Source organism: Hemitrygon akajei, chromosome 21 (assembly GCF_048418815.1).
Source record: "Hemitrygon akajei chromosome 21, sHemAka1.3, whole genome shotgun sequence".
Lineage (NCBI taxonomy): Eukaryota > Metazoa > Chordata > Chondrichthyes > Myliobatiformes > Dasyatidae > Hemitrygon > Hemitrygon akajei.
The window spans coordinates 58,128,748-58,152,276 of record NC_133144.1 but is presented as its reverse complement, the minus strand read 5'-3'; the positions used below and the strand labels follow the sequence as shown (position 1 = coordinate 58,152,276).

Below are 23,529 nucleotides of genomic sequence, written 5' to 3'. Positions count from 1 at the left end.
AAATTGTGCGTGTGAGGGAGAGAAAATATAAGAGAGACAGTAGGAGGGAGTTTGGGAAAGGCAGAGAGAGGTGTGGGGGAAGGGAGAGTGAGAGGAGGGTGGCTGTACAGAGTGAAAGGAATGATGGGGTGATAGAGGGAGGGAGAGGGAAGGAAACACTCACTCCTCACATTCCAGCGGTAGCAGTACTGCTCACTGACTGCTCTCCTGGTGATGCTGGGGTGGGGTTGTTAGTGTGAGCCTGTGTTCTCTCCCATTCACCGGACCAGAGGTCATAAACAAGTGAAGGAGAGGGAAGGAGCCCAGGCTGACAAATCATTCATCAAAGGAACTACATGGTTAAGCCTTTTTTATTGGGAATGATTCTTGTTTTAGTGCTACCCAAGTCGGCATTTATACTCCGATGAAATACACACTTTGCTCAAAGGGTCAGCAGCCTCTGGTAATTATGTGAGGATAAGATTGATTTCCTGGAGCTTTACCCATGCTTTTTTCACCATCACTTTTCCAGAGATGGATGATATTTGATTTCTTTTCCAAAAAGATTTCATGTAAATTCTAACCATTAATCAGAGCTTTGCCTATTATTTACTGAGCATCATTATGCAAGTGCATTATGCAGGAGAGCTGATGTGGTTCAATATATTGATTTCTCCCTGCCAATGCCATTCCTCGGCTCAGTCCACTCTATTTCTGCTTAAAGCACATTACAGGATTCTGGTAAAGGGGTCTCTGATATTTTGGTGAGGGAGATGTTAGAGTTTCCACTGGGCTGGTGAAGAGACCTTAATTGAGGTTAGGGATCAGTCAGAATGTTAAATTCTGACTTTTCACTTTTTCTTGGTACACGTGACAATCATAAACCAACACCAACACCTGCATTGCACTTTTTTTGAAGCTTTTACACCTTATTCTGTGTCGTTACTGTTTTATTTGATTCTGGCTCAATGCACTGTGTAATCATAAACACAAGAGATTCTGCAGGTGCTGGAGATCAGAGTAACGCACACAAAATGCTGGAGGAACTCAGCAGGTCAGGCAGCATCTATGGAATAGAATAATGAATCGATATTTTGGGCTGAGACTCTTCATCTGTAGAGTATGTGACAATAATAACCAACCAGCGAATTACAGTTATCACGTTGGCCAAATTTGATGGACAAACATAAAAAAAATACAGCTCAGCTGTAAACAAGAAAGACAAAATTTGGGAAAAGTAATTTGACTTTTATTAGTTGTGCTAATTTATCTGAGTCAGCTTACCTGTTTCTGTGGGAAGTACCAGTTAAGTTACATAAATTACATCTGCCGGACGATGCTGAGGATGTTCTACGAGTCTGTGGTGGCCAGTGCTATCATGTTTGCTGTTGTGTGCTGGGGCAGCAGGCTGAGGGTAGCAGACACCAACAGAATCAACAATCTCATTCGCAAGGCCAGTGATGTTGTGGGGGTGGAACTGGACTCTCTGACGGTGGTGTCTGAAAGGAGGATACTGTCCAAGTTGCATGCCATCTTGGACAATGTCTCCCATCCACTCCATAATGTACTGGTTAGGCACAGGAGTACGTTCAGCCAAAGACTCATTCCACCGAGATGCAACACTGAGCGTCATAGGAAGTCATTCCTGCCTTTGGCCATCAAACTTTACAACTCCTCCCTCGGAATGTCAGACACTCTGAGCCAATAGGCTGGTCCTGGACTAATTTGCACTTGGCATAATTTACTTATTATTTAATTATTTCTGGTTTTATTTTGCTGTATTTCTACTCTTTTCTTGGTTGGTGCAACTGTAACGAAACCCAATTTCCCTCAGGATCAATAAAGTATGTCTGTCTGTCTGTAAATACATTTCTATATTTTAAAGTAATAGGCAGGGCAGGAAACATCTATGGAGAGAGAAATGGAACTTGTCAGAGGTTACTGACCTGAAGTGCTAACTCTGTTTTCTCCCTCACAGATGCTGCCTGACCTTCCAGGTATTACCAACAGTTTCCATTCTTATTTCAGATTTCCAGCCCCTGACTTTGCTTTAGCATTGAACTCTATGAAGTGTTTTAACTCACTGATGAGCACTTTGTTTCAGTACCCATCCTTGAGTCCTTTGCAGTTCATTGTTGCTACCCACAGGCATGGGCTCCCTGGTAGAAAGAGTGTGGGACTGCGTATCGTATGGGTGGATGGAAAACTCCTGGATGAATGAATAAACTTTTGGGGCGACCCTCGAGAGGAGAAGTCTGAGCCTAACAGCTGAGTCGGTGGCACGAACCTCCTCCAAGTATGATTGGAAGCATACAAGCCAGTGTTCAAAGGCAAGAGCTGCTTCAGGGTCTTGGGGGTCCAAATCTAAGCATTCTGGGCGTAAAACGAATTCCATGTTTTAACTTCCAGTCAATAAAATTGATGCACCATCAATAACTCACGCTGAGACTTAGGAAGCGAGATATCGGCTTTTATTGACTGGAAGAATAAACAACACTACATCCTGGGGAAAATGAGGGAGAGCAGCAGCCCACAGTCGCCTTTATACAGGGGTCTGTGGGAGGAGCCACAGGAGCAGTCAGCAGGGTCTGTGGGAGGAGCCACAGGAGCAGTCAGACAGGTATATCTAGTTCACCACACGTATCGTGTGGGTGGATGGAAAACTCCTGGAGTGGCTGAGAGAAACTCCTGGAAGAGCCAGATCCCAGGAGAGGGTGCGGGTCAGGCGGTATGGCCCACTGAGGAGAAGGCCTGATATTGTGAGATTAGCAATTGGTGGAAATACTCAGCAGGTCAGGAGGCACCTGTGGAGAGAAAAAGAGAAGTAATCAAAGGTCACTATCTGGGATGTGCAGTTAGTAAATTGGATTAGCATTGTCCTACGTACAGTGAAAATCTTTGTTTCACATGTCATCTGTACGATCATTTCATTAGCATTGAGGTAGTATGAAGGAAAACAACAGAAGAATGCTAAATGTACTTATGTGTGGAATGGCGTGTAGACAAAAGCTTTTCACCATGACTTACAGCTTTGACAGGAGGCAAGACTCCACCTCCAGGCTTTGCTGGGTGTTCAGGGGAGTGTCTCTGCACTATCCACAGAGCAGTGACATTGCAGACGTGAGTTCAAAGCCAATTGGAGCTTGTGGAGTTCGGATTGTTTTCACATCTGACCCAAAGTCGCTGTAGTTGTATCAACCCCAAGTCTGCTGTTGGTCTCAGGATGAAACACACAGCACTGAAACAGGCTCACTATTCACAATGGCCCTACAATAATTCTTTCTTATTCTCCCCACATCCCTATCATCTCCCCCCGAGATTCTTCCATTCACCCACACAAGTGGCTGGCTTCCAACCTGCATGATTTTTGGATGTGGGTGAAAACGAGATCACCCGTGCAGTCACATGGTGAATGTACATGGACAGGTGGAAGCCCCGGTAATGCAGTGGTTGCTGTGACACTATGACAGCTCAGGCACCAGAGCTCGGAGTATGGTTCTGGCACCTTCTGTGAACATGTGGGTTTCCTTTCGATGCTCCAGTTTCTTCCCACAGTCCAAAGACATACTGGTTAGTAGGTTAATCAGTCATTGTAAATTGTCCAGTGATTAGGCTAGGGGTAAATTGGTGGGTTTCTGGAGGGCGTGTTCCACGATATATAGATAAATTAAAAAAAAATAAAGCCAGAGAGACAGACAGACAGACAGACAGACACACACACTCTCTCTCTCTCTCTCTCTCTCTCTCTCTCTCTCTCTCTCTCTCTCTCTCTCTCTCTCTCTCTCTCTCTCTCTCTCTCTGTCTCTGTCTCTGTCTCTGTCTCTCGTCTCTCGTCTCTACTAGCCGCATCACTAGAACATTGGATAGTTCAGCACAAGAACGGACCTTTTGGTCCACGATGCCTGTGCCGACTATGATTTAAAAAAAATTAAACTAAACCCAAGTGATCACATCCCTCCATTCTCTGCATGTTCTTGTGCCTTTTTAAATGCTCCTTAAACCCCTGCAGCTCTCCTACAACCCCCCCCCACAGCACTTCTACACCCACCCCCCAGCAGCACTCCTACACCCACCCCCCAGCAGCACTCCTACACCCACCCCCCGGCAGCACTCCTGTAGCCCTCTTGCTCTGCTGCCATTTCGGTGATGCTGGGTACAGTGATGGACACTGGACTTCGCCACTGAGGCACTTGCGGGAACTGTGATAGAGACTCATACACAAACAAAGTGACATTTATGAGGCTTCAGGGAGCAGCAGCACTAATCTGTCTGTGCAGTGAGAGTGTGTGTTCTGCTCTGGGTGCAGTAGAAGGAAGACAGATGGAGCTACAGTGAGACAAGGTGGAAATATCCCTGTCCTGGGGCTCATCCTGGCTGTGATGATTGACAGCTGGTTATACAGTCTTATCTACTGCAAGTAGCCCAGTGGGAAGTGATAAGGGATCCCCCTCTTTAAAGGACTGATTCTGTCCCACACGGAGATGTGAGAGAACCGCTTTTATCTGCATTGCCGTGCCTCACTCTCCCTCCCGTCTTCACATTTGGCCACCCACTTCAACTTTACTTCCCATTCCTATACCGACATGTCAGTCCACGGTCTCCTCTACTGCTACAATGAGATCACATTCAGGTTGGGGGAGCAACACCTTATATTCTGTCTGTGTAGCCTCCATCCTGATGGCATTACATTGATTTCTCGAACTTTCAGTAATTGCCCTCCACCCCTCTCCTTCACCATTCCCCATTCCTGTTTCCCTCTCACATCTTCTCTTCTCACCTCCATCTGGTGCACCTTCCCTTTCCCTTTCTTCCATGGTCTTCTCCCCTCTCCCATCAGATTCCCCCTTCTCCAGCCCTTTGTCTCTTTCACCAATCGAATTCCCAGCTCTTTACTCCACTCTCCATGAAGGAAATCCATCCTAACGTCCCGATTATCTGGATGCCAGATGAGCCTCTGTGGCCACCTGAGGGCCCATTGATAGACAACTCCATTGGAGAAAGTCATACTTGATTCAAGTGATCGCACTATAGTTTTAACAGGATGTTGGGAAAGATGGGGTGCATGGCCTTTCTCAGTCATTATTTCCCCTCTGGTCCCGTACCCCACTTTGCCTCAGTGTTACACCACATGCAGTTGTTAGGCTAGTATGGAGTGGGATCTTGCTGTGCATTATTAGCTGCCACATTCCTCTGTGCCCCCTCTGTGAATGTTTTTTTTCAGTGGCTACCGTTAGGTGCTGATGGATTCTGATATTTTTGATCCAAGGTACTTTTGGATGTCAAGAAAGAGACATAAAACTTGTTGCTACGTGGTCGTTTTATTAAGCGTTAAGAGGACAAAGGAATTGGAAATGGAGTCTAGTAGGGGAAGGGAAAGAAGCAAGACAGATGGTGGGCCAATATGCTCTGCCCTTCTTATGCTATAGATAAGCGACATTCCTTTCAAATTTGTAGGTAAGAGTTAACCAATCAGATGGCCCCTATTCAAATAATGTGATACCAAAGAAGCTTCCAGAAGGGGACAGAACGATAAACACTCGGTAACACACCAAACAATTACATGCATATTGGTGATTTAATACAGGTATTAAAAGTTAAACTGCAAAGAAAATAATAATTATGCAGTCTAATCCAACAGTGCTGTGGAATGTTCGAAGACTGTGAGGGGTAGTGTTTATCTGTAACTATTTTACTGATGCTCTTGTTCTCATCCCCCTCCCTCCACCCCACTCCCCAGGTGTCTCATGCAGGTTTCCCTCAGGAACAGCCCGTTTGGGATCACTCCTTCCTGTTTCAAGGCCGAGACTGTGCCACCATCTTCACCGTGGGAGCAGCCCTCATCATCGAGTACTACTGCATCTCCCCGGGTTTGTGGACGTGTCTCTCAGATTCAGATTTATTTATCACACGTTCAGAGTATTCAGAGCAATACACCCTAGAATACGGGAAGAACTCAGCAGGTCAGGCAGCATCTCAGGAAGGGAATAAGCAGTCGACCATTTCAGACCAGGAAACTTCATTACAGAGTAGTCAGCTGGATCAAAATCTTCCTCCCAGAATCAAAATGTCTAATACTAGAGGGCATACATAGAAGATGAGAGGGATAAATTCGAAGGAGATGTGCGGAGCAGATTCATTTTTACAGAGTGTCCTTGCTTAACTTTATTCCTGAATAACCCAGTTTATGCCCCAAGTCTGGAACCTTACAGCTGCCCCTCTCACTCATTATCCAGGAATAATTTTACAGATTATTAGCTATAGGGAGACTCTGGGATTTAGGAGTGATTTTATTTGCTTTCACTTTGTACTGACTGCATGAGATGGCGGGCACCGTGAGGAGAGGTTGAACGAAGTTGTTTGTTTCCTGTGGAGTGGCAGGGGCAGAGGGGGAGCCAGTTAATCAGATTATGAGTAGCACAGATAGACAGCTGGTAGCTATTTCCAAGGGGCAACATGCCTAATACCAGAGGGCATGTTTTTAAGGGACCATGGCGGCATAGTGGTTAGCGTGACACTATTAAAGCTCAGGGCATTTCAGAATTCAATTCCAGTGCCTATCTGTAGGGAGTCTGTATGTCCTCCTGGTGGAATGTGTGGGTTTTCCCTGGGTGCTCTGGTTTCCTTCCACAGTCTAAACATGTACCGGGTAGGTTAATTGGTCGTTGTAAACTGTTCCATGATTACGTTAGGGTTAATTGGATTTGTGTGGGGTTGCTGGGGTGGCATTGGCATGAAGGGCTGCAAGGGCCTACTCTGTGCTCCATCGCTAAATAAAAAATAAATGAAGCTGGGGAGGGGGATGTTCAAAGGGGACGAGTGGGGCAAGTTCTAGTAAATAGCGAATTGTGGATGCCTGGAATGTTTTGCTCAGGGTGGTTGTGGAGGCAAACATGAAAGGCACGTTTAAGAAGTTCTTGGTAAGGGAACGTGAATAAGACCATAAGATGTAGGACCAGGATCAAGCCATTTGGCCCATCGAGTCTGCTCCACCATTTCATCATGGCTGATCCATATTATCTCTCAGCCCCAATCTCTTGCCTTCTTTCCATATCCTTTATGTCCCCACTAATCAAGAATCTATCAGGCTCTGCCTTGTATACCCAAAGACTTGGCCTCTAGAGCTGCCTGAGGTAAGGAATCCACAGATCCACCATTCTTGCTAAAGAAATTCCTCCTCATCTCTGTCCTAAATGGGCTTACTCTCCAACCATAGGAAACATCCTCTCCACATGCACTCTTTTGAGGCCCCTAAACATTCGATAAGTTTCAATGAGATTTTCCACCCCCTCCCCTACTGCCCCATTCTTGTGCAGAGAATAGAGGGTTATGGATGTTGTCCAGGCAGAAAGGATTAGTCAGTTCACTTTGGCTCAACATTTTGGGATAAAGGGCTTGTCTTGTGTTGTAACGTTCCACTGTTGTCCTGCATTGTGCCTTATGGTGCATTGGGCCGCATTTTTTTGCCGTTTCCTTAGCATTTGTCTGTTTCTTCACGAGGCTGAGTTGCTAGCTTGGCGCTCAACCCAGCATGGATGGAAGTCACGCAAGAGGCCGGTCAGATTTGAAACTGGGACCATTTGCCTGGAAGTCCGGTGCTGATGCCACTCCGCTACTGGCTGGTAACAAGGTTCCATTATCCCCGTCTAATTCCCTTACACACAATGTTCAGTGGCCACTTAACACTCAGGTTCTGGGTTCAGAATTGAACCCTGGGCTCTGGTGTTGTGATGTAGCGTTTACTCCACGTATTAATCATCTCTTATTGCCTGAGAATCTTGACCCATGTGGAATGAAAGAAAGGCAATATTCCTCCACATCTATGTCATTGATGGGTGGAATCTAAAGAAGAGATTTAATTTGCAAAATATTGTTCCTCTTTAACCAGCTCCATCAGAGCACATCTGCCCCACATGAAGAGGAATCAGACACAGAAACATTTATATTATCACTAACATATATCGTGACGTTTGTTGTTTTGTGGCAGCAGTTCAGTTCAATGCATCAAATATACTATGCGATAAAAATATATACATGTATAAATTAAATAAGTAGTGCAAAAACAGGGCAAAAATAGTGAGATAGTGTTCATGGTTTCATGGACCATTCAGAAATCTGATGGCTGAGGGTAAAAAGCTGTTCCTAAAACGTTGAGGCTCAGTCTCCTCTACTCCTCTCTGAGATGGTGGGTGAGATTGTGTTTGGAATCTCCAAGGCAGCAACTCTTGTCCAGCGTCAGATCAGTTTTCATTCTGCGGAGAGTAAAGAGGAGAGTGCGATAAAGGGATGGGGGTGAGAGGGAGATGTCGTGTTGGTTTGGGTGAGAGGTCAAGCGGGGCTCAATCCATTGTTTATACTCGTTAACGTTTCAGCTGTCCTTTTGGAACATACTGGTTAGTTTGGTTATAACCAGATACAAAAGTGGCACTTTCTGGACTGTACACAAGTCGGGTTTTTGTAAACTGGGGAAGGTCCTATATTGAGCCATAATGGGCAGGTATAGTGTCACTATCTCTTTGGAACTTAGAACATAGAGCAGTATAGCACAAGAACAGGCCCTCTGGCCCGTGATATTCTGCCAAACTAATTTAACTAGGAATTCAAAGTCCACTAAACTAATCCTTTCTGCCTACACAAGGTCCATATCTCCCCATTCTCTGCACATTTGTGTATCTATCCAAGAGCCTCTTAGACACCTCTATTGTATCTGCCTCCAAAACCACCCCTGGTAGTGCATTCCAGTCATCCACCACTCCCCATGTAAATAAAATTTACCCCACACATCTCCGGAGGATTTACACCTTCTCAGTTTAAGTTCATTTCCTCGGGTATTAGGCATTTTGACTCTGGGAGAAAGATCTGCCTGTCTATTCTGTCCATGCTCCTCATAATCTGATAAAATTCCATCTGGCCTTTCCACAGTCTGCAGAGAAAACAACCCAACTTTGTCCAACCTCTCCTCATGGCATTTGCCTTCTAATTCAGGAAGCACAGTGCAGAAGCAAGTAAGATCCTGGAGTTTCCCTGGATCATGAACTACTAACCTGTAAAATTATTCCCCAGATAATGAGCGAGGGGGGCAGATAGTGGCAAGGTTCCAAAGCCTGGGGCATAATCTGGTTTACTCAGGAATAAAGGGCAGTCGAATTCTGGGATTGTCTTTCTGAAGGTGACTAGTGGAGTTTATAATTCTTTATATGTTAGAGATACAGTATGGTAATAGGCCCTTCTGGCCCAATGAGCTCATGCTGCCAGTTACGCCCATGTGACCAATTAACCTACTAACCCATACGTCTCTGGAAAGTGGGAGGAGACCAGAGCAGCTGGAGGAAACCTGCACAGTCATGGAGAGAATGTACAAGCTCCAGCAAACTGCAGTGGAAGATAATGGTACAAAAATTGGATGGGTTTTTTTTTGGAGAGGGGTACTCAGTAATATGCAGCTAAGTTATTGGTGTTTTATCTTAGTTCTGGGGTGATGTATTGATTGGTGGGTTGGGCTTGAGGGCCTGAGTGACCGGTTGCTATGGTTACCCTGCTGCTTGAGGGGGTGAGTAACGCATATTCCTGCTCCTTTCTCATCACCAGTGATGAACACTGTAAGCTGGTTCAACCGCAGTCCCGTGGGGTTCTCAGGCGTGCCCCTGGGCCAGGACGTCTACCACAGACTGATGACGGAGAACGGAGGCCGTGGGCTGAGGGTGGATGGCCTTCCTGTGCAGGTAAACCTCTTTACAGCTTAAAGGATTAGTTTTATTTGTCACCAGTACTTCAAAATGTCTGCCAGCCAGTGGTGTGGTGGCATCAGCGCCGGACTTTGATGTGAATTGTCCCAAGTTTGAATCTGGCCAGCTCCTTGCATGCTTTCCATCCAAGCTAGCAACTCGGCCTCATGAAAATCAGTCAGAGCGTACGGAAGCAGCAAAAAAAAATGCTGCCCGATATGCCACAGGGCATGAAAAGGAACAACAACAGCAACAGCAAAATGTGTTGTGGGTATCAAATCAAATCTGTGAGGATTGTGCTGGGGACAGCCTGCAAATGCCACCACACTTCTGGTGCCAATGTAGCATGCCCACAACTCACCAGTCCTAACCATGCGTTAGGCACCCACAGGGGGCCCACGTGGTCACTGGGAAGCGAATCCTGATATTACAGCCAGTGCTGTAGAGCATTATGTTAATGGCTACACAACCAGGCCACCCCTACAGAACAGTACCACGGCTTGGACCTGACTTGCTTGAATATGATCCCCTTGTGTGCCATGACCATCCAGTTCAGTGATGACATGTTATTGAAATAAGTCATATAATTGTTGAGCAATACAGCTTGGATACAGGTCTTTCAGCCCAACTAGTTCATGGAGACCACAGTGCTCACCCAGTGAGTCCCAATTTCCTACGTTCATCCAAAATCCCTCCAAGCCTTATCCCTTCTTGTACCCATCCAAGTGCTTCTTCATTGATAAGATTCTACTGTACCTGTCTCAACCAGTTCCTCTGCTTCCATATACTCACCACCTGTCATTAGCCCCTCAGCTCCCTTTGAAACCCTTCCCACCTCACCCTAACCTTATACCCTGCAGTTTTGCCTTCCACTACCATGAGGAAAAGACTGTTACCATCCCCCTTATCTATGCCTCTCGGAATTTTACACATCTATGTGGCCCAAGTAATAAAGACCTAGTCAGGCCAACCTCTCCCTATAAATCAGGTCGTCTAGTCCTGGCAAAATCCTCATCAATCTTCGATCTTCTTTCTTTCCAGTTTAACCACATCTTTCTCATAACCGGTTGACTAAAACTATACACAGTACTTCAAGTGTGACCTTGCCAACGTCTTGTAAACTTGCAGTATAATGTCCCAAATCCCATTGTCAGTGCCCTGACTGATGAAAGCCAGCGTGCTTAGTGCCCTTTTCACCACCCTGTCTATATGTGACACTTCCAATAAACTACAGACATAGTACCCCTAGGCTACTCTGTTCTATTGCACTCCTGAGTGCCCTATCTTTCATAGTTATTTTCAGTTCAGATCATATTTTTAATTCATCATATTCTTTAAACAAGCAAACTTTCCACTTGTGCTCCTAAGACTCTTAGTTCCATTTCCTAGTGCCTTACCATTCATAGTATAAGGTCTATGAATAGGGAGGGTTGGGGTTTGTTGGATGCCCCTCAACCCATCAGTCCTGTTCCAAAGTCCTTTGGGGAGTAAAGAATTAGGAATAAAGAGTTCCTTGAAGTTGCTGATCTGAAACCTGGCTGCTTAAGGAAGGTAGAAGGCTGCCTGGTACGGAATGCCTATTGGCAATGTCAAGGTGGGACAGAAAATGTTGACATTTAGATGTCACACATTTGTAGAACTCTGGATGGGTGAACAGAAGTGAGGATGGAATAAGCAAATGGGGGGCAGGTGGAGGGCTACACTGGCAGTATTAGAGAAGCAAAGACAAGAGGAGGCTCTGGAGGAGCAGAGACATCATAATGGAATGGGTGGGCTGATTGCCCTCTGTACCATATTTCATGTGAATTTCTCTATATGAATTCTCATTGACTGGAATGCTGTGTGAAGAGAATAGACTGTGTACCAGAACCTAAAGTTCTGTACTTTCCTGATATGAACCTTGTTTGTAGGGATCATTGCTCTTCATATAGTAGCAAGCCAGGATTTACTTCTCAAAATATTTTCTCTGAAACCACTTTAGAGTTTTGACTGTTGCATGAACTGCACTGACAAGTTATTCTGCGTTAGTGGAGAGAGGAATGTGATCCAAGTCCGCCAGAAAATTCCCTGCCCAAGGAGATACAGTATGTGCCAAGGTGTGCTGTGAACAGGAGGGAAATGTTACTGACAGAAATATCTCAGGTCTGCCTCAGGTATGGAGACTCACCTGTGTCTGCACACCTGGATTGAACGGCTGGTTATATTCCTTGGCAGAGAAGAACACTCTTTGCTCTTTAGGAAAGATTTTTCAAGTGATGAAAGGTTTTGACATGATGCACTAAGATGGTGCTTATACAGTGGAAGAGCAGAACAAGAGGGCATCTGCAATAGCTGACCCCTAAACAGGGATTCACAAGAAACTTCTTTAAACATAGAACAATACAGCACAGGAACAGGCCCCTCAACCCACCATGTCTGTGCTGACTAATTTACTGTAAGTTAATCCTGGACATGGTCAATATACCTCACTCCCCTGCTTCTCGTGCATCCATTTAAATCCATCCTAAATGTCGCTGTTGTACCTGCTTCCACCACTTCCTCTCGTAGCACAAACCAGGAGTCTGCCACTGCCTATCTAAAAAATCTTTTCTTGCAAATTTCTTTTAAATTTTCCACCTCACCTTAAACCTGTCCCCTCTAGTGTTTGACATTTCCACCCTGGGGGAAAAAACTCTATCTATTCTGTCATAATGTTATGTAGTTCAGTAGGTCACCCTGCCCCCCCAGTCTCAAACTTTCCAGAGAAAACCACCCAAGTTTGTCCAACTTCTCATCGTAGCTGTATCACAGTCCAGGTAATCATTGTATATTTGCTGACTCTCCACAGGGAACCAACCTGAGGACAACGTCCAGCACCACCCCAACCGTGGGGCTTGTCCTCCGCCTCATTGGCTCTGAGGTAAGATGGAACAGATGTTTGGTTGCATGAACAGGTGGTTGGGTTTGGTTCCATCTCCATCTTCTTTCACTTCATCACGACCAGGTGTGCCTTTAGAACAGGGTTTCCCAATCGGGGGTCCAGGACCCTTTGCTTAATGGTATTGGGCCATGGCATAAAAAAGGTTGGGAACCATTGGTTTAGATGCTCAGATCCTAAGGTCTGGGATCCCATCCTGCCTCTCTATTTTCCTTAAAAGTCCCTTAAAAATCACCTTTGACAAAGCTGTTGACCTCTTATTCTCCCTGTTAGCTGGCAGCCAAATTCTCTCCAATGCTTTTGTGAAGTGCCTGAGGATATTTTCACTGTGCTGAAAATGTGACATAAATACAGATAGCTGCTGCTGAAAGCTTATCTCACAACCTCTTCTTCCTTAACACAAAACATAGAGCAGTGCAGCTCAGCCACAGGCCCTTTGGTCCACGATGTTCAAAATCAGAATCAGGTTTATTATCATCGGCATATGTTGTGAAATTTGTTAACTTGCCATTACTTTAAACGACTCTAAGATGAATCTAACTGTACCCTCTTACTTAGTCAATAACCTTCCATTTTTCTTTCATCCATATGCCAATCTAAAAGTCGTTTGAATGTCCTTAATGTATAAGCTTTTACCATCACTTCAGTATTTACCCCTCTCTGTGTAAAAAAACCTGCCTTTGACATTTTCCCTAAACAGTACAGTGCAAGATATAAAAATTAATATAAATTACAATTAAAAATAACTAAGTCAATAAGTGCAAAAGAGGACTGGGTTCATGGGTTCATGCACTGTTCGGGAATCTGATGGCAGAAGTTGTTGAGTGTGGGTCAGTCTGAACACTCCCTCCTACACAGCCCATTGCACAGAGCAAGATCAACAACGGAGTAGTATGATTATGCATTTTCACTGAGTCAGGTTGGTAACATACACACTGGGCAACCTACAGTGTGGGAGTGACGAACTGGGCCCACCGAGACAAAAACGTGCAATTGAAAACCCGCACTCAAAAGAGAGAGAGCTCGCCGCACGTACGAGACCCAATCGATTGACTGAGCAGTTGAATAGCTACCTGCATACTTGTCATATTCTCGCAATCAATCTGATCTGACGGTACACCCAGAACCCTCCGATGCTAGGCTCCAGAGGATATCAACAGCTGGTGACTTGGGCAGATGCAGGGCAGATGAAGTTTAAATTTAATTGCAATTTCAGTAGTTTTACTTCAGACTGCACTACATTCTGTGGTCCAGGCTGCAGCTTTGTGCTCATCATTGTATTTACTGATCTACTGTATTATTACTATGAACGCCATTGACTCAGTGAGCTTCGAGGAACCACATTGCATCCTAGTGTATAAGACAGTGAACTAACAAAGTAATCCAATGAGGTGATGTGTTTTAGTAGGAAGAACAAGAAGTGCACTGTATGCTCGGTGGCCTCTTTATGAGATACTGTACTTTCTGTACCTAATAAAGTGGCCACTGAGTATATGTTTGTGGTCTTCGACTGCTGTAGCCCATCCACTTCAAAGCATGTTGAAGTGTTGTGCATTTAGAGATGCTCTTCTGCACACCACTGTTGTAATATGTGGTTGTTTGAGTTACTGTCGCCTTCCTGTCAGCTTGAGCCAGTCTGGCCGTTCTCCTCTGACCTCTCTCATTTACAAGGCATTTTTGCTCTCAGAATTACTGCTCACTGGATGTTTTTGATCTTTGCACCATTCTCTGTAAACTCGAGAGACTATTACAGGAGGTACCTAATGAAGTGGCCACTGGGTGTATCTTGAAGGCCCGTAGAATGATTGTTGTTGACAGATAGGGTGGTTTGAGTTTCTCAGAAACTGCTGATCTCCTGGGATCTTCATGCACAACAGTTCCTAGAGTTTACAGGGAATGGTGTATTAAACAAAAAAAATTCAGTGAGTGGCATTTCTTTGTATGAAAATGCCTTGTTGATCAGAGAGATCAGAGGACAATGGCCAGACTGGTTCAAGCTGACAGGAAGGTGACAGTAACTCAAATAACCACACATTACATGAGCATCTCTGAACGCACAACACTTTGAAGCTGGATGAGAATGGGTTACAGCAACAGAAGACATGAACATATATTCTGTGGCCACTTTATTAGGTTCAGGAGGTAGCTATTAAATAAACCACTGAGTGTATCTCGAAGGACATCCATGAATCCTATGGCTTCTATGATAAGCCAGTATCATTCTCACTGTTATTAATTTTAGCTCTATGTTCCAGATTTATCAAATCAAATGAATTTAAATTCACTAGCTACGATGGTGAGGTTTGAATCCGAGTGTACATGTTATTATTCAAGGCTTTTGGATTGCTGGTCCATTAACAGAGGCACTCTGTCACTGTATCCCATTTCCCATTTGTCATGTTGACCTACATTAAGTGAAAGTATGGAAGGCTGACCATGTTGGAGGGAAATCTGTGGTGATGAATTAACTTTGTGATGGGAAATGAGGAGAGATAACAATAATTTCAATTTACTTAGCACATTGAGCGAAACAAAATCATCCCTAGGTACATCACAGAGACATCATCAATCAGAAAATGTTCACATTAAAGATGGGGCAAAGTCTGGGCCATTGATGCATATCTTATAGGAGAGAGCTATAGGAAGAGAATACCAGTGTCCAGGGCCTTGATAGCTGAAGGCACGGCTGCCAACAGTATAGCAATTAAATTCGGAGGCAATCGGGATGCAGTGTTGGAAGTAGACAGTGATCTCGGAGGATTATAGTACAGGAAGAGGTCAGGGAGGTCAGGAGTGAATGAGGATGTGGGGAGATTTGAAAACAAGGATGAGAATTTTAAAATGAAGCCTTCGGAACAACGAGAGAAACCAACAGTCAATAGTTGAATATCTTAATAACACTCATTGGACACTACATGCTTTGAAATTACACTGCAGAGGGGAATCATTGAAGAGATGATCAGAAATCTCTTCTCCTTCCTTATTGAGAAACGTCTGCCAGCAACATTGCTAAGAAAACAGTTTTAGATTAACTATCCGATGTGTTAGCAGGACTTGCACTTCATTTTCTAATAAGAAGCTCCATTCTTTTGCTGAACTCCTTTTCATTTCAGGGTGCCCTTGTGGTAAAATACTAAGCATTGATATGAGTCAGGCTAAAGCGTAATGATATGGAGATTTTATTGATATTCCGGAGGCGCCTTGGGGATTGGTTGCTGAGGAGCTCACATTGGTGGTACTTACGAGTAATTGCCCATGGGTCGAATCGAGAGACTGTGTGTGTGATACATTATTCACAAGGGCCTAACTTAGCCTTGAATTAATTCGTTTTATTACTGTTGCTTGCCAAACTAAATTAACAGCTTCAGCCAAGCACTAAACTAGTGAGGTATTTATTTTTGGATGATTGTAGTGGTGCTGTTTTATAGGACAGTAATTTGTATCTTTTATGATCAGGTTCATGCGTGTAATTTAATATATGCAATGGCCACTGTTTCAAAATTCCTTATTAAATTCTGAGCTAATCAACACAGCTGTCCCCAGCAGGTTTTGCATAATATTAGGACATCTTGCATGTTACCAGCCCCATTCCTTCAGACAGAAGGTCTACGGAATAGCAGTTTAAAAGACATCCAATGAGGTAATAATAGACTCATATCAGACAATGCCTTATAACATTGTAAAAAAATATCTTCAAAGACTTCACAAAATGGATTATTGTGTTTCTTGCCTGCAAGGCTCCACGAAGAGCAAAGATGGGAAAAGACAGCTTTGTAGAACATATAACACTTTAGAAGGCCATTCTGTCCACTGATTCCATGCTAACTCCTTTGAGCATCAAACCATTTGGTCCCATTCCCAATTATTTTCCTCTTATCTTTACAACTTCTTCTTGCCTTCGCACATTTATTTGGTTTCATAATGAGTCCAGCTCCATTCCAAAACCTAGCTGAGTATTATGTGGCAATTATGGCAGTGGTTTCAGGAGGCCACTTATTGCCATCTTCTCACGGATGCTATGGGATGGATAATAATAATGGGGCAGCACGGTTAGCGCAATGCTGTACAGCACCAGTGATCGGGGTTCAATTCTGCCCGATGTGCCCTGTGAGCTGCCCAATCAGGTTAGGGGTTCATTGCATATATTCGTAAAGAACTTTAAAGGTTCAGGGGTTCATTTAAAGAGTATGTATACACTACAGTATACAACCTGAAATTTGTAGTCTTATCACACTCGCTTCTGATTTTCCTGCACTGTGTTTATTGCTAGCGGATGAGACACTGAAGTGAGTGATTAAACATCCCAGAACTCTTTGTCTCCCAATAAGTTGTCGTGGAACTTGTTGCAGAATAAAATACCAGTTCTGGTGGGGAAGTGGAGTCTGGATTGTTACGCTTTATAACTTCAAAACCGAAGGCATAGGAGTGCGAAAATGCAGGTCTAACTTTGAGTTTACTTTTAGCGAAGTGTGTATGTATCATGTGGTAGCTGGATGACACATGCAATTCACATATGTGTACATAGAACCCATAATGAATTACACTGGACAACAAAGATTTTGCTTCCTGGATACCTTTGGGTGTATCTTATCGATTTTGGGCTGCTGATCATGAAAATCACCATGAAATTTCCTTATCACACACCATTGTTTTGAAATTGCCTATATTTGTTATTTCAATTCATAATTCAAATCAGAGTAATTGATGCCAAGATTAAGGAAGGGATATTAGTTGGTCCACAACAGGCAATGACAGGCAATTTAGTGGGACTGGAGAAAATCCTATGGAAGGCATTTAAGGATGTTGTTGAAAATTTTCTTGGCAACTACAGAGCACCAAACTATGTGCAGCTGATTGAAAACATGCTTCAAGCATACAAAACCATGAAGTGCAACACGTCACTAAAGATTAATTTTCTGCATTCCCATTTAGACTCCTTCCCTGCAAATCTTGGTACTGTCAGTGATGAGCATGGTGAAAGGTTTCACCAGGATATTGCAGTCATGGAGAAATGATATCAGGGCAACTAGAATCCATTAGTGCTGGCTGATTATTGGACACTTAAGTGAGAAGCCCCAGACACTGAATACAAATGATAATCAGCAACAAAACATTTTTAGCTTAGTTGAACTATTGCAAAGCTCCAGTGTTGTTATGCAATTAAATGCATTATATTCAAAAGAGGTTAATTTCTTGTTTCTCCAAATTTCTTTGTCCTGCTGAAGGATCTCAGTCCGAAACATTGACTGTAATCTTTTCCATAGATGCTGCCTGGCCTGCTGAGTTCCTCCACCATTTTGTCTGTGTTGCTTGGATTTCCAGCACCTGCAGATTTTCTCTTGTTTGTGAATGGCTGATCACTGTTTTCATTTTATGTGGTGCTGCTGGCAATAGAAGTGGCAAACTCTTGTGAAGGGCGAGTCCTGGGCCAGCCAGCCTCTTCTTCCTCCTTCCCAGTTTTGAACATGGCGGGAAGAAACACTGTCTTTTTTATGAGCTGCCAGGACTCTTGTGAGGTGTATCAGGTGGGAAACCAGATTCAAGGATGTTGAATAATAAAAGGTTAAAGCTCAGGGTCAGAGCCTGATGGAAGTTCACTAATAACAGTGTCGTCTGTTCCAGGCCATATTTCAAAGCAGCTCCCGGGGGGAGTGATCTGAGGTGATAACGGTTAAGGACCCTTCCACATTTATCAGTCTGAGCCTTGAAATGTGAAGTGAGGAGATGGGGAGAGTTGAGAAGGGGGCATTGATACAGAAGCCCTTTTACTGAGCAAGCCACCTCCCACTGGCATTCAGTGGAGCATTTCTTCAGGTTGGAAAAGTTCTGATTTAAGAAAAAAAATGATGCACAACATGCTTCCTTTCAGATGAACTGTAAGTGAAGGTGGTTGTGTGGTCAGATTTGTAATCCACTGTTGGTTATGTTGAAAGCATGGGGTTTAACAGGACAGTATGGCTTGTGGAAAGATTTAACTCTGTCAGTGTTCACAGGGCTGGTACGGTTATTTGAAGTGTGTTTCCATACTCATAACCTCACTATTCTGGATGATTATAATTTTCTCTGACAACACTTTTTGCTGTCTCAGTAAAGCAGCCAGTATAATCAAAGACCCCACCCACCTTGAATATACTCTCCTCTCCTCTCCTCTCTTACACTGGACAAAAGATGCAACAGGATAAAAATGTGTATCACCAGCCACAGACCGCACTTGGCGTGCTGTGAGCAGTTTTGGGCCCCTTATTTAAGAAAAGATGTGCTGGCATTGGAGAGGATCCAAAAGAGATTCACAAGAACGATCCTGGGAATACAGTATGAGGAGCATTTGATGACTCTATCCCTATGCTCACGGAAGTTTAGAAGAATGAGTAGAATCCCATTGAAACCTATGGGAGAATGAAAGGCCTAGAGAGAATGGATGTGGAGAGGATATTTCCTATAGTGGAGAGTCTAGGACCAGAGGGCACCACCTCAGAATAGAAGGATGTTTATTTAGAACAGAGATGAGAAAAAAATTCTTTAGCCAAAGATAGTGAAACTGGAATTCATTGCCACAGATGGCAGTGGAGGCCACGTCACTGGGTATATTTAAAGTAGAGGTTGATAGGTTCTTGATTAGTAAGAGCATCAAAAGTTACGGGGAAAAGGCAGGAGAATGCTTTTGAGAAGGATAATAAGTCGAGGAGCAGACTCAATGGGCCAAATGGCCTAATTTTGCTCCTGTGTCTTATGGGTTTATAGCTGAAGGACAGCTTCTATCCCACTGTTATAAGACTATTAAATAGTTATCCAGTATGACAAGTTGGACTCTTGACTTCACAGTCTACCTCGTTATGATCTTGCACTTCCTTACTAACTGCACTCAAAAGTTCAAAGTAAATTTGTTGTCAAAGGATGTATATGTCACCATATACTCCCCTGAAATTCATGTTCTTGCAAACATTTATGCTAGAACTAAGAAATACAATAGAATCCATGAGAAACTGTACACAAAGACTGACAGCCAATAAACTGTTTAAAGCAAAATATTTAATCCTCTGTGAATCACTTCAACTGGTCTTTATCACATAGGAACTTACTGTAGAAGAATGGCTTCACAATTTCTTGTTCCTCAATAGTGACTGAATTTCCGGATACTTTATCAGCTCCACAGTGTTTTGGGACTGTGAATGGTGTTAGAGATCAGATGATTTTACAAGAAATCTGGAGCTGAATAGCTAAAGTGACTGATGCACCATCAATAACTCTCGGAGACGTGAGTCGAGATAGGCTTTTATTAGCTGGAAGAAAGCAGCGTCAGCAGCAAGAGACCATCACACAACATCCTGGAGACTGAGGGAGTAGCAATGCCTCCAATCGCCTTTATACAGGGGTCTGTGGGAGGAGCCACAGGAGCAGTCAGTGGGGGGGGGGGGGGGGCGGGGGCGTGTCCAGACAGGTATATGTAGTTCACCACAGTGACATCCCTTTCTTTCTCTCCTGGAACTTAGTTCACAAGTGTTCTTTCCATAGCGCAGAACGTATTTGAAAGTTGTGGCATTTAATCACTAATACTTAATCAGCCTCTTCTGTCCCTTTCAAACTTAATAATTAGTGTCTTTTTATGGAATTTTATTATAACAAAAAAGTAAAATGTTTAATTCTTCTTATACAGTATAATTCTATTAGACAACATTGCATTACAAAGATTGCAGCATCTCAGAAAGGCTGCTTATCACCATATTTTTATGGTTTGTTCAGTAAATGCCAACCTTGCCAGTGATCTCAAGAATGAAAGAAACTTGAAGGACCCATGTTTATTTAGTAGTTTCCCCATTCCTTTAATCATATTCCAAAAGATTAACCCTCAGTGAAAAGGCAGCAAACAATTTATGTACAGTAAGATTCTGCACATTTACATAGAAGAGCTTATTGAGGGATAAATTTTGGCCAGGAACTGATGATCATTTCCCGTACAGGTTGTTTTCAGCTTACAAACACTTTACTGTTTGGAACTGTCTATTCCGGCATCCTTGCAACCTGACAGTTTTGGATCACAGGAACTGTCTGCTAATGATAAGATCATAAGACATAGGAGCAGAATTAGGCCATACTATCATGGCTGATTTATTATCCCTCTCAACCCCATTCTCCTACCTTCCTACTTTTGATGCCCTTACTAATCGAGAACTTATCAACCTCCGCTTTAAATATACCCAATGACTTGGCATTTGCAGCTGTCTGTGGCAATGAATTCCACAGATTCAGCACCCTCTAGTTAAAGAAATACCTTCTCATCTCTGTTCTAAATTAATGTTCCTCAATTCTGAGACCCTCCAACTATAGAAAACAACCTCTCCACATCCACTCTATCTAGGCCTTTCAATAGGTTTCGATGAGTTCACCCTCATTCTTCTAAACTTACAGTACAGGCCCAGTGCCATCAAACACTCCTGATACGTTAACCCTTAATCATCATCCTCAGAGTAGGAGAATTGTGCTTTTTAAGTATGGTGGAACAGTTGTGGGAAACAAGCTAGCAGGCTCTGAGAAAAGTTCATAATCTAGAATTTTCATTGCGGCAGAAATGCTGTTGACTAAAATCACAAAAGTAGCACTGGTAGATTAATTAAGTACAAATTAGTACCAATCTTAATTAATTTTAGATCTCAGATCTTAGTTAGAATTAGTTCATTAGTATAGATCTGCACTCTAGATTCAAAACATGTCAGGCCAAGGTCTAGAGAGTTAGAACCTGTATATGCAATCTTTTATTGTAACATTATTGAGTCTTTGATTTTCAAATCTGTTTTTCAGGAACATTATATCACTCCACATTATGATATAAGGAATATTATATCACTCCACACTGGTGTCGGCCTGAAAAATGGAATGTTTATTCTTCTCCAGAGATGCTGCCTAACCTACTGAGTTACTCTAGCATTTTGTGTGTAGTAATCTGGATTTCTAGCATCTGCAGAATTTCTTGTGTTCATAGTATAACACCCTCTGCCCTTTGGATCACACAGTGCTACAATAATTTATTTTGCCCGGTCATTTCAATTTACAAAACTTTGCCTAATGAAACATTTTGTAGGAAAGTACTCCTTTGATAAATGGAGGAATGTGGCCAGTACCAGGGGATCTTTTACATCTGCCGAGAATGCCTCTTAGGGAGGGCAATATTTCCCACGCAAATGTCAAATATTTGCTTACTCGTTTTCTTCTATAAAATGTTACTATCATTCTGCATTCTTGTAATGCTATATTTTGAATTTTGTTTTCTTTTTATGATCCTGATGTGCTTATGAATGGGACGAACTGTCCAGATGCCAAGCTTTTCACCGTTGCTAGGTACACGTGACAGCAGTAAGCCAGATACCAATTACCAATGCTAATGCAATGCTTGTAGTTATGATAAACAGTGCAGCTAACGTTCCATGGCGGGGCACGTCAGTGAGCAACTTAAGGTTATAAGGTCTATGCAGTTGGTTAAACGTATAATGAGCTGGATACATTGAGGCAGAGGGAAAATTAATGTCTTTGTTGAGCAGAATGTGTCAGCCTTCCCCGCACATGTTCCCACAGGAGTCTTCTTGGACATGGGCTAATTGAATAAGAGTAATTGAGGAAGCTTGGCAGCACATGTTGTATCATCGTCTGGGCCAGAGTCGGCAGATAAACCATTGCAGGGCGACATGCTTGCAGCACTTGGAGAGCAGCTGCATTAGTTGCATGTGTAATCACAGGCTGCTGATGAACTGTTGCATTTTACATGATCTGGGGTCCTGGGGACTTGGTCTCAGTTGAAACGCACCCAGCACCAACGTAGGGAAGCTCTTGTCCTCTACTGATTGTAGAGACTTGGATAGCACAGAGGATCTGCTGACTGCATTGCAAAGGGGCGGATGAAGATCAGTGGCACCTTCTTCTCCCTTTCTTTCCAGTCCTGATAAAGGGTCTTGGTCCAAAACGCCAACTGTTTACTCTCCTTCATAGATGCTGCCCAACCTGCTGAGTTCCTCCAACATTTTGTGTGTGTTGGGCACAGATATTAAATCCAGGGGTGAGAGATTTAAAAGGGATGTCAGGACAGCTTCTTCAAACAAAGGGTGGTATTTACTTGGAATAAACTGGTAGAAATTGTTACATTTTCTAACTTCAGAACATTAAACTAATTCAAAGGAAGACACAGGAGACCGGGAATGTGGGTCTAACTTTGTGTTTACTTTAAGCAAGGTGCGCATATATCAGGTGGGAGCATAATGATGTATGCAGTTTACATTTTGTATATATAACCTGTAATGAATTATTTAAATGAACAAGAATGCATAATCAATCTATATAGACCATAAGGCATAGGAACAGAATTAAGCCATCTGGCCCATCAAGTCTGCTCTGCCATTCAATCATGGCTGGTCCTTTTCTCTTCTCCTCCTCAACCCCAGTTTCTGGCCTTCTTGTGTATATTACTTATATTGAGTAATATACACAAGATTACTCAAATATTACTGAAACATTAAATACACAACAGAAATAGTGCCTGAGGCAGGCACATTAGCTCTGTTCAAGAGCCATGCTGGTAAATACGTGGATAGGAGTCGTTTAAAGGGCTGTGGGCCAAATGGAGGCAGATGGGGCTAGCTTGTTGGGCTACACATCACCATGAACAAGTTGTCAGGGCTGTAAGACTCTGTACTGTAAGTCTCTGTGACTCTATGACTTTGAAATTTAACTTGATAAAAAGTGCTGCTCTGCCCTTTGACTGCGCTGTTGGGTGGTGAGAAAGATCTCACAGAAGTTATATGACTGTGAGGACAGAGCTCCAGTGAACATGACTCAACTACACTTTTTGTGGGATTTATTCCCACCATCGTGAAGCTTTTGCAATGTCTGGAAAGCCCCAGGAAGTTTCTGTGTATGCTTCTGGAG

General features: G+C 43.3%; 1 protein-coding gene across 1 annotated transcript in view; it reads left to right on the top strand.

Moving 5' to 3' along the window:
* ccdc33 (coiled-coil domain containing 33) overlaps nt 1–23,529 on the top strand; it is a 344,809-nt gene that overhangs the window by 173,224 nt on the left and 148,056 nt on the right. Inside the window, exons 10-12 of the mRNA XM_073025746.1 lie at nt 5,717–5,846; nt 9,565–9,698; nt 12,529–12,600. Of these exons, the coding sequence (XP_072881847.1) occupies nt 5,717–5,846; nt 9,565–9,698; nt 12,529–12,600 (336 nt within the window). The remainder of the gene's footprint in view (nt 1–5,716; nt 5,847–9,564; nt 9,699–12,528; nt 12,601–23,529) is intronic.